The 12633-nt window shown below is 39.8% G+C and overlaps 1 protein-coding gene across 1 annotated transcript in view; it reads right to left on the reverse strand.

Annotated features, from left to right (window-relative positions):
* Nucleotides 1–1944: 1944 nt before the first annotated feature.
* LOC114075973 overlaps nucleotides 1945–12633 on the reverse strand; it is an 11819-nt gene continuing 1130 nt past the window's right edge. Inside the window, 3 exon segments of the mRNA XM_027914151.1 lie at nucleotides 1945–2708; nucleotides 2711–3333; nucleotides 3335–5578. Of these exon segments, the coding sequence (XP_027769952.1) occupies nucleotides 1945–2708; nucleotides 2711–3333; nucleotides 3335–5578 (3631 nt within the window).

The raw sequence follows: 12633 nt of genomic DNA on the forward strand, positions 1-12633 counted from the left end.
ATTCACAAATTTTGAAATTGAAATGATACAAGACCAGCTCCAATTTGTTTAAAGTCTTCCTCACGTTTTTTTTTTGTTTAAAAAGGTATTGTCTATGTATAAAAGAGAAAGAAAAGAGAAAATCATATATATTTCAAGTGAAGGTATGTACAAAATATATCTATCCATTTAAATAGTGGAAATTTGAATAATGAATGAGGCATGTTGTCACGGGGTCAAATTTCTGCACCTCGTGGGACAGTAATGAAGGCGTGCACGGCTCCTCAAAACTCAGTCCAACCAAACACAAAAGGAACTTTGATCAAGACAGTCCACAACACAGCCACAAACAATAAAGAAAGCAAGAAAGGAAGCCAAGTCTTTGGGAGGTCAACAAGCCAATTTTCCAATAATCTTCCAAGTCTTTACAAGAGGGAAATACAAAGTAAGAGATATGAGATACTCTAAGTGCTAAGTATGCTATATGAAAAGCTACTTAAAACAATATACAAAGGCTCCAAAAGTGAGCCAAAACGTTTGGGAAGCAATTCAAAATAAAAGGCTACAAGTGGCAGATTTTCCCAGGCTGAAAAATAGGCAGATTTGTCTTTCCTGCTTTACTGCCACATGGCAGACTTGCTGCACAGATTTTATCTTCAGTTATTGGCTAAGCATGGGGAGCATGGCAGGTTTATCCTTGCCTACAAGAAACCCCCATCAGTTTGGAGGGAGTTTAGCAAGGTTCTTGATCCTCCGAGCTTTGACGCGATGCTGCTACGTTGTTGGAATTATGGGATTTTAATGTACCGCCTTGCGGGGCGGTACACGCTCCCGTGCCTGAATTGGCGACGACCCCGATGCCACACAACTGCAAGTACTGGTGGACTTGGTCGCGAAACTGCCACAAGTCTTCGTATTTTCCCAAGTCGCCTCCTCCGGAGCTGTCCCTTTCCAGTGCACTAGGAACTGGGAACTTGAGTTGTTCCAGCCCTTTCCCCGAACAAGCTGGTGATCGATGATAGCCTCAATTTGCTTGTCTACGGTAGGCGGTGTAATGAAGATTCTGGCTCTCCCGGCTTGCCCCCGCTCTTTGTCTTCCCTGTCTTCGAAATAAGGCTTCAATTGGCTTGCGTGGAAGACGGGGTGAATCTTCAAGTGATGAGGCATGTCAACCCGATACGAAATCTTGCCAGCCTTGGCAATAATATCGAATGGCCCCTCATATTTGCGAATCAAGTTTTGATTCACACTCCGGAACGATTTTGAATTGCCGTGGGTTGAGTTTTACCATAACTCTATCCCCAATTTGATAATCCACCGGACGTCGCTTGCGATCAGCAAACTTCTTCATCTTCCGGGCTGCTTTGTCGAGATACGACCGTGCAAGGTCGACCTGCTCTTCCCAGGCTTTCGCCATCTGATAAGCACCCGGACTTTTGAAACCGGCATTGACGGGCAAGGATTGGGGCGTATTTGGCTGCTGCCCCGTTGCTAACTCAAATGGACTCCTTCCCGTCGCTTCACTTCGCTGCAAGTTGTAGGAGAATTGGGCAGTATCCAGCAGCCCTGCCCAATCCTTCTGATTGGCACTAACATAGAGCCGCAAGTAGCACTCCAACAGTGCGTTGATCCTTTCAGTCTGCCCGTCTGTTTGAGGTGAAAGCTGGTCGAGAAGTTCAACTCCGACCCCAACAAGCTGAATAATTCCCTCCAGAATGAGCCAGTGAATCGGGGATCCCGATCACTAATAATATGCTTAGGGATGCCCCAGTGTTTGACAACATCTCTCAAAAAGATCCGGGCAGCCTCTTTAGCCTTGCAATTAGCTGTCGTGGCAGAGAATGTAGCATACTTGGAAAATCGATCCACCACGACCATAATTGTCCCAAACCCCTCCGAGTTCGGCAAGCAAGTGATGAAGTCCATTGTGACGCTGTCCCACGGCTTTTCAGCAATAGGCAGCGGCTACAGCAATTCGCCCGGCACATTTGTTTCAACTTTGTCTTGTTGGCAAATGAGACAAGTTCGCACATATGCCTCGACGTCGTCCCGCATTCGAGGCCAATAGTAAGAAGCCTCTATCAGTGCCAAGGTTCTCTTCTGCCCCGGGTTACCCGCCCAAGCAGAGTCATGGCCCTCCTTGATCAAGGTACGCCGAAGGTTGGCCCACTTCGGGACGTACACCCGTCTGGCCGTAGTATAGAGCAGACCATCATCGACCCAGAATTTCTTCGTTTTCCCTTGTTGGGCCAAGGCAAAGAGTTGTTTAGCCACTGGATCATGCTGCAAACCTTCCCTTATTTCTCCAACAATTGAGCTGCAACTCGAGCTCACAACAGCAGCCAAAGAAGCCTTGCGGCTAAGTGCGTCGGCAACCACATTCGCTTTCCCCGGCTTGTATTCCAAAGTGAAGTTGAATTCTACTAGGAAGTCCTGCCAACGGGCTTGCTTAGCGGACAGCTTCTTTTGGGACTGGAAGTACGTTGTTGCGACATTGTCCGTCTTGACAACAAAGGGAGCACCCAGCAAGTAATGGCGCCACGTTCTAAGGTAGTGAACCACGGCTGTCATCTCCTTCTCATGCGCCGAATACCGCCGCTCCGCTTCATTCAATTTTCTGCTCTCATATGCTATTGGGTGGCCCTCTTGCATTAGGACGCCACCGATAGCGAAGTCCGATGCATCAGTGTGGACTTCGAATGCCTTAGAGAAGTCTGGCAAGGCCAAACAGGCTCTTCCGTCACAGCAGCCTTCAGCCTCTCGAAGGCAGCTTGGCAAGCCTCCGACCAATTCCAATCACGATCCTTCTTCAGCAAATCCGTGAGAGGAGCTGCAATTGCTGAGTAGTTGAAAATGAAGCGACGATAGTAATTGGCAAGGCCAAGGAAGGACCTCAATTCTGGTACCTTCGTTGGAGCCTCCCAATTTTTTATAGCATCCACCTTGTTGCTGTCCATTCTGATCTCACCGTGGCTGATTGAATGCCCAAGGAATTGGACAGTCGGTTGGGCGAAGCTGCATTTCTCTCGCTTCACGTAAAGTTCGTTGTCGCGCAAGACTTTGAACACTTTGCACAAGTGCTCTACATGGTCTTCCATGTTGTTGCTGTAGACAACAATATCATCCAAATAAATAACAACAAACTGATCCAAGTAGGAGTGGAACAGTTTGTTCATCAGTGTGCAGAATGTCGCCGGTGCGTTTGTCAACCCAAATGGCATTACCAGCCAATCGAATGCACCATAGCGCGTTACACAAGCAGTCTTTGGTTCATCACCTTCGGCAATCCGAACTTGGTGATAACCCTTTCTCAAGTCCATCTTGGTAAACACCTTTGCCTGTCCCAATCTATCATAAATCCGCAATCAAAGGAACGGGGTACTTGTTCTTCACCGTGACCTTATTGAGGGTCCGGTAGTCAATGCATAACCGCAGCGTCCCGTCCTTCTTCTTTTGGAATAAAACAGGCGCACCAAACGGCGCCTTGGACGGCCTGATGTGTCCAGCATCCAGCAACTCCTTGAGCTGCTTCCTCAATTCTTCAAGTTCCGGGGGCGCCATGCGATAAGGCGTCATGGCAGGCGGCTTCGCCCCGGGAACCAACTCAATTTGGTGATCAACTTCCCTTCGGGGTGGCAACCGTTGGGGAAGCTCTTCTGGCGTCACGTCCTTGTTGCTGTTAAGGACCTTCTCGATGCAATGCGGCAATTGAACTGCCTCTGTACAGCTTTCCGCACCTCCAACAAGGGTAGCAAGAAAGATTGGTTCGCCTCTCTTGAACCCCTTAATAAGCTGCATTGCTGATAGCTGCATCCCATTTTGTGGTACCCGAATAAGGGGTACCACGCAAGAACCTCCGGTGTCACTGATGTGCAGCTGATTGTGACGCGGGGAGATAAATGCGTTGACTTCATACCAAAAGTCAAGCCCCAAGATTACATCAAACACATACATGGGGGCAATGGTGAAGTCAGTCTGCCCTGTCCACTCTCCTAAATCAATGGGGACTTTAGGAGAAATGCCATGGACAGTAGTTGGAGTGGCATTGACTGTCTTCAGTTTGGTATTGCTGGCAACATAACTTAGGCCAAGCTCCTTGGCCTTCTGCTCAGTCACAAAATTGTGTGTTACCCCGTTGTCCACCATGATCCGCACATTTTTTCCATTTAACTTGGTATCAACGAACAGGGATTCCCTCGGCTTGACACTAGCCGGTTTGGCAGCCAAAGCAGCAGTAGAAATATGGTTGATCAACGCCATGTGATTGAACATGCCAACAGCCACGTTTTTGCCTTTGTCTGACCCGCTACTCTGCCCACGTTGCTCCCCGGCAGAACTTCTGGTTTGCGTTGCAGCCTTCTCTTGCTGCTTTTTGGCAGCCACCATAGCGCTCAGCTTTCTCAATGACGGGCAATAACGAGCTGCATGCGTTGTTTCCCCACAAATGTAGCAACCTTCCCGATGAGGAGCACCCCTCTTGCGGTCCTCATAATTCTTTCGGAAATTGGAAGGTTGATCACGAGTGTTGCTTCTCGTGTCGCTGCCTCTGTTGGGATTTGGTCTGCTTCTGCCCCTGTTGTTGTTGTCAACCTTGGGAGGAATAGTTTTGCTCCGGTTATCCCTCCCCTTTGCCGCATCAGTACGGAGATCGTTGAGCGATTCCGCCACTACTATCGCCTCATCCACGTCGCTGACCTGACGTCTTTGAAGCTCTTGCTTGGCCCAATTTTGAAGGCCCTCTAGAAAGTAAAACAGTAAGTCCTCACTCGTCAGGCTTGGAATTTGAAGTGTTAACTTCGTGAATTCCTTAACATAGTCCCGAATGGAGGAGGTCTGCTTCAACTCCCTCAACCTCCGACGAGCTTCGTGAACGACATTTTGAGGGTAGAACTGACGTTTGAGCTCAACTTTGAACTGCTCCCAATCGTCAATCTGGCAAACTCCCCTCTCCATGTCTGCCTTCTTCCGTCGCCACCACAGCATGGCTTTGTCCGTCAAATACATTGTTGCTGTTCTGATCTTGGCAGCTTCATTGTGCATGTCTACATGTTCAAAATAGGCATCCATCTGCCATAAGAAGTTCTCCACGTCTTGAGCACTCCTTTCCCCACGAAAGTCCTTGGGTTTGGGAGCCTCAATCCGGGTCTCACAGACAGTAACGGGAGTAGGAACCCCCACCTCGGCAGCCTCATCAACCTGCCGTCTCAGCGCCTCCACCTCTCTTTGCAAGGAAGAGATGGCCTCGTTGAGCTTGAGTTCGAGGGTGGACAGACCCTCATTTTGAACATCCTCAAGCTCAACAAGGTTGTTCTTCACCTCGTCCAGCCCTTCAATGGACTCGAGGGAACTGAAATTATTTTCAACCACAACAATCCTCCTGTTCAAGGCCGACAACCCCACCTCAACTCCGACGATTCTCTCGTCGAGTTGGCTGTTGTCAGCACCTTCCTCCTCTTCAACAGCAGGTCTACCACCAAGAGAAGGGTTACAAGAAGGTTCTCTTACCTTTCTCTTGTCACGTTTCTTGGAAGGTTCTTTCCGAACTTCTGGCTCCTTGTCTTGGACAGCCTCTTCATTCCGTAGTGACCTTGACGTCGTGCTTCAACCGTTGCTCTGATACCACTTGTCACGGGGTCAAATTTCTGCACCTCGTGGGACAGTAATGAAGGCGTGCACGACTCCTCAAAACTCAGTCCAACCAAACACAAAAGGAACTTTAAGCAAGACAGTCCACAACACAGCCACAAACAATAAAGAAAACAAGAAAGGAAGCCAAGTCTTTGGGAGGTCAACAAGCCAATTTTCCAATAATCTTCCAAGTCTTTACAAGAGGGAAATACAAAGTAAGAGATATGAGATACTCTAAGTGCTAAGTATGCTATCTGAAAAGCTACTTAAAACAATATACAAAGGCTCCAAAAGTGAGCCAAAACGTTTGGGAAGCAATTCAAAATAAAAGGCTAAAAGTGGCAGATTTTCCCAAACTGAAAAATAGGCAGATTTGTCTTTCCTGCTTTACTGTCACATGGCAGACTTGCTGCACAGATTTTATCTTCAGTTATTGGCTAAGCATGGGGAGCATGGCAGCTTTATCCTTGCCTACAAGAAACCCCCATCAGTTGGGTGGGAGTTTGGCAAGGTTCTTGATCCTCCGAGCTTTGACGCGATGCTGCTACGTTGTTGGAATTATGGGATTTTAATGTACCGCCTTGCGGGGCGGTACAATGTACAAGATTGAATTTCAATTTTCAACCATTTTAGAGAAACGTTACTGTGAGTCATGTTTTAGCTGTAAAATGTGCTTCAGAGTAACGAATTATAAAATGTTACTGACAATTACGTTTTATGTCTGTTTACTATGTCACATTTTTGTCTTTTTGTTATCGAATTTTTTGAATAATATATTAGCTAAATCGTTACTGAGAACTATATTTATACTAATTTTGTAAAATTTCAAAAAAAAATATCATCTCAGTAAATGAATTTTAATAGTGGCCTACTTTGGCAAAAACTTCACTTAACCCTGCAAAGATGCTCACATTTGAACTGTTTGAAATTTTTGTAAAATCTTGAAACTAATGGCCAAATACTTGAAAAATAAAAAAACCACAAAGGTGGGAGAAGATTAGATGCTTATTAATTTGATATAATACCAAAAAAAAAAAAAACAAATTTGATCTCTAGGCTTTACGTCTCTACACTATTGGTTTCCTATGCTTCCTAGCAAAACTTATTTCAATCTGTGTTTCAAAATGAAGAAGGTTGTGGAAAATCGCTTACCTAAATTTATTATTAAATTTGACATGATAAATTAAATAATTTTATTATATCATGTTCATTATTAAAATAATACGTAAATAAACCAGAATTCTTATTATTAAGATAAATTATTTTTATCACATACTCATTATTAAAATAATAAAATAAATGGCTCAAGTCTACCTATTTTTAATCGCTCTACAACTCTCATTTCTAAGGTTAAAAATTAAAATCCCACCACCTCAACTTTCTTTGTTTCTATTTTTTTTTTAATTATACCTATTATATTACTACTTATGCTTTTTTTTTTTTATATGCAATCTGCACCGACGTCAAACTGTTGTAGGGATTATTTCGTTTTTCTATCTGTGTTTTTCATATATGCAAATGAAAAAAAATAATTACAGCAATAACAATCCAGATGCATTGTTATGGTTTCTGGACGTTTCAATTTTTATATGAATATTGACTGAAAAGTTTAAATGTGTAAATTAGTGAGGATAAATTTCGATTGATCCTCAATGTGAATGTTGGAATGGATGGGTTGTTTTTATTATTTTAATAATGAAGGTGGCATAAAAAATAATTTATTTTGTCAAGTTAAATTGATTTAGATAATAAAATTTAGTGAAGTGATATTATTGATACAAAAAACAAAGTTTAATGATAATTTTCAAAGTTAAATATACTTATGAATACATACATGTATGTATTTAATTTGGCCCTCTTAGCTTGTAGTTGATTGATTCGCAAGGAGTCTGAGCAGTCAAGAAATGAAAGACACATCCCATTAATTATATCCAGTAAGTGATGAGAAATGAAAGACACATCCCATTAATTATATTCAGTAAGTGATGAGAAATGAAAGACACATTCCATTAATTATATCCGGTAAGTGATGAGAAATGAAAGACACATTCCATTAATTATATCCAGTAAGTGATAAGAAATGAAAGACACATCCCATTAATTATATCCAGTAAGTGATGAGAAATGAAAGACACATTCCATTAATTATATCCAGTAAGTGATGAGAAATGAAAGACACATCCCATTAATTATATCCAGTAAGTGATGAGAAGTAGAGGCTCCATACAAAAATGAGGATCAACTGAACTGAAGTAGCCTCTCTCCATACAAAAAGGAGCTGCGACATTCATAGCATTTTGTTTATTATTTTCATTTCTAACTCTGACATATATAGTAGCTGTCACTATCATCCTACTTCATTTAACAGAGAAAGCAACATCATATAATATATTCTTTTACATTATTATTTAGTGTAATAACATGGAAATATTGACTTTCTGAAATTTTTACAACTTTCAAATTTACTAAGAAAATCGTCCAAAAAACGGGCGGACTTCCATGTTCAAATGACGGTAATATCCTTTCTTCAAAAAATTCTTTATATTAAATTCATGATGGTCTTTTCCAACGCATTTGCACACCTGATTAGTATTTTTTCCCATTTTAATTTTCTAACATCATTTTCAATTTTTAATATAAGAAATAAATCAACAAGTGTACCTATGTTTAATTGTATTATTACTCTTTATAGTAATAAATGCATTTATATTATTAATAAAAGATAAAAATATGTATATCTTAGTTATGCAATTTGATTTATTTTATTTATTATTTTCAAATAATAAATTCATTAATTTGATGTATCTATTATCAATATATGATGTATCCAACAAATTAAACACTTAGACACTTATATATCTAACCTCTTATATACATAAAAAATTGATGGAGTTTGATCATATAGACACAAATGTTCAGACGTATCATGAAGACATCAATCTATTATTACATATGAACATGTAATGATTTGGTTGGTCATTTTTAAAAATTTCATAATTTATCGTTTTTCTCCTCCCAGTGTCTATCTCGAGTCTTTTATGATCGAGTATTGGAAATTGGTCTCAAACTCTGAGTTTAAAGTTGAGAATTTGGTAACATTTGAGTTTGAAAGGTTCATGTTATTAAAAAGAGATTTTTGGTGTCTTTTAGAGTTTCGAGTGTCAAAATCAAATTTTGTCAATTTCATCAATACCAAAAGTGATTTTGATCTATGAGAGATGTGGTTTTCTGATTCGGAGTCCGTTTGAGAATTTGAGGTCCTAAGTTGTGAAATTGTAGAAATCTATCCTTTGGACTTTGGTCAAGGTTCGGGGTTCAGATGCTCAAATCAGAATTCTAGAGTTTCGATTGATTTGGAGGATGATTTTAGGCTTAGGTGAGGTTTTGGTTGGCTTTTTAGAGATCTTGAGCTTGTTTCAGCCTTTTTAGGCGTTGAGTTAGTTTCTTCTAGCTAAAGATGTCATGTTAGGGAGACCTGTGTTTCGATGGTTTCACTGAATTTGAAACTTCGAGTTTGATCCATTTGCATATATGATTTGTGTGAACAGGGTTCCGAATGAATCTCGAGGATCCTTTGGATGTTTTGAGTGTTGGCTGATTTCATAATCTTGAGCACCTCAAGATCGCGAGGAGTGGCTCTCTTTCATGAGGTTCGTGATAGAGAGGTATGGTTCACTTTCACGAAGGATCAACTTCCTTTGACCTTCACAATCGCGAAAGACCTGTTCACGATGGGGAACTTTGTAAAAATGAATGTCTGTTCGCAAATGCAAAGGCCGAATAATTTTTGGAGTTCGTTTTTACTAATCAGTGGTCGCTTTTGCAACATCAAGGGGGTGGGTGGGTGTTTAACCTGCAAATTTTGAATCTTAAGCCCTATTTTTTCATTTTGAGCTTGGGAAATCCTTTAAGGCGAGTTTGAAAGAATTTCTTGTGCTAAATCATTTGCATTAGCTTTAGTGATCCTAAAATTTCATTTGAGCTTGGAAAATCCTTTAAGTCGAGTTTGAAAGAATTTCTTGTGCCAAATCATTTGCATAAGCTTTAGTGATCCTAAAATTTCATTTTCCTTTCATTATTAATAGTTATTAATATTAAAATTTGGGATTTTGATTGGTAAATGACAAGTTTTTTCAAGAACTCAAGTTCTAAACTAAACTGGAGTTTGTGAACTGATTTTAAGTCAATATTTAAAAATGATTTCACCAATAAGTTTCTAAGACCTTGATAATGTATTTAATCGTTGATTTTCATATTCAAACCTTATTTTCAGAATTGAGTTTTGAATTGATTGACCTACTTCTTAAAGAAATTGATGTGGTTGTTTCTTGAAATTTATTGTGAGACACTTATTGTTATAGATTATGTGGCTTCGAACATTGGTCGGAAGAGGAGGACTCAACTCGTGGAGTGATTAATTGATTTCATTAAGGCAAGTGATCTCCAAAATCTTATATTCAAGTAGAATTTGGATATTCTCTTCATTGTTGTGTTTTGAGAAAAACAGGAATGAAGTGAAGGGTTAATTGTTCACTTGGTAAATTTTGATAAATAAAAATGGATTGAAAGGAAAAGGCTATGTGATGATCATAATTATGTGAATTGCCTTATTTTGAACCTTATTGATTAATTAGTGAAATGCTTGATATGAACTTGAATTGCTGAATTATTGTCTCTTTCATGTGTAGTGATATTGCTTGTGTGCGTTGATTGTTGAACACTTTGATGAGATATGTTATGGTTATGATCATTTTTTATAAGTGTTGTGATGCCTAGGTCATTTTCGACAAGTGTTATGATGTCGATGTCATTTTCGACAGTGGCGGACCCAGGATTTTTAAAATTTTGGTTCAAGATATAAGAATAAAACAAAAATGTGGGAATAGGGATTTGAACTCGGGCATGCTGGAAAAATTAAGCCACCACTAGGCCAAGTGTCACACTTGTGTTAATGCATTCAAAAATTAATATATAGATATAAATTTTAAAACTGATCAAATACACATATATACATACGATGTTATTTTTCAACGAAGTGGGTTCATATGAACCCACTTGACCCTCGTGGGTCCGCCCCTGATTTCTGACAAGTGTTATGATGTCAAGGTTATTTGTGGCAATTATTATGAGTCCTAGGTCATTTTTGGCAAGTGTTATGAGGTCAAGTCATTTTCAACAAGTCTTATTGAGTCGAGGTCATTCCGACAAATGTTTGTGATGCTGAGTTCATTTCCGGCTAGTGAATTATATAAAGCCGATAGGAAATGATTTTGGCTAGTGACATGACATAAAGGGGATGGAAAATTATTCCAGTGAGAATTGATCATTGTGGTTTGATGCATTTTGATGCTTATGATTAACCTACTTGTTAACTCCGATGATAGTTGTGAATAATCTACTTGATACATGAGGTTGACTAACCTGATTCTTTGGTTGTTGACTTATGACTTTTGGATTGTGAATATTGAGCTTTGTGAACTGTGTATTAAAGAACTCTCGGTTGGCTGTTTTATGTGAAGGTTGTATATTTATGAGGTTTGGTTGGAATGACAGGAATATTTGATTTCTACCTAGATGATTTGTTTATTAGGTTGCTTGTTGAGTACAGTGTTGTTGGTACTCACCCCTTGCTTCTACATTTGTGTAGGCTTCAAGCCTGGCATTCTGTGGTCATCCTTCTTCTCCTACTTTCTAAGGCTTGTCAAAGGACTATTGAGAGGTAACTTCTTGTCATTCTGATGGACCTTTTTTTCCTTTATATTATGCTTTGTTCTATTTGAAAAACAAAGACTTTAAAATTGTGTAATTATTTCATTTTTGCACTTTTATATTAGAGGTTTGTACACGTGACAATTAGGTTTTGGGGTGTAAATAGAAAGAATAAGTTGTTCCGCTTTTATTTTGTTCTTCCTTTAGTTTTCGCATTGGTTTCGCTTCGTCAGGTTGAGAATGACTTGTCTTGGTGGGAATGGACACGTGTCATCACGTCTATTTTTGTATCATGATAGTACATGTGCAGAAACGTGCTAAAACAAATATACTTGATTTTCTAAGCTACATAATATTATTTGTGTGATACTTTCAATTTTAACACATGTAACTATGGTTCAAATTTTTTGAGATACCATTAACTTCGTCATAACTTTAAAGTACATACTCTAATAGAGAGTTCAAATCTATTATACGATACTTTTGGTATGCATGATGTTATGAGAAATGTACAAACTTGTGGGGCATTGTTGGATATTTTGTAATATATCACTAAAAAAAGGACCAATTTGTGGGACTCAAAAATTACAAATAGCGGGGTTTTAGAACCCTCCAATTTGTTGTTACAGGGGTTTTAGAACTCCCACATTTAGGTTTGTCGCTATTACTTTGTGGCAGTTTTAAAGCAACCCCGCAACCCAAGACCATTGTTGGCCTTGAGCGAACCCTTGGCCTCACTTAATTAACTCAGCGAAAGACTATACTCATCTCAGATAAAGAATTAAAACCATTTTCGTCAAATAACTTAGATAACTATCTTGGCTAACTATCTTGGCCAAAATGATGCTTAAGTCTCAACACTTGGACATATGAAATTGTAAAATAACAGAGACTCCAAAACTGACTACTAACTGTCTATGAAGCCTCTAAACAGAATGAGATGGATGTTGGGACAGACCCCACAACATCCTAATGAACTAAACTAGAAAAGCAATTAAAATGATGTCCTCCAGAATGCAAGGAGGCTAACCACTGACTCTGGAGCTCGATCTGGATCAACGAAGCGCTGCGTGCTGATCCTGGTTACCTGCGTCTGCATCATAAGACGATGCAGGCCAACTGGCAATAGTACATTGAATGTACGAGTATGCGAGTTTGAATGCTAACCACATCTATATAGCTTGAAATGGATTAATGATGAACTCACCTTGGCTCTGCTTGACTTATAAGATAACAACTCAATATAAATCAATAAAGACATATGCAATATATATATATATATATATATATATATATATATATATATATATATATATA

The sequence above is a fragment of the Solanum pennellii genome, chromosome 2, assembly GCF_001406875.1.
Source record: "Solanum pennellii chromosome 2, SPENNV200".
Classification (NCBI taxonomy): Eukaryota; Viridiplantae; Streptophyta; class Magnoliopsida; order Solanales; family Solanaceae; genus Solanum; species Solanum pennellii.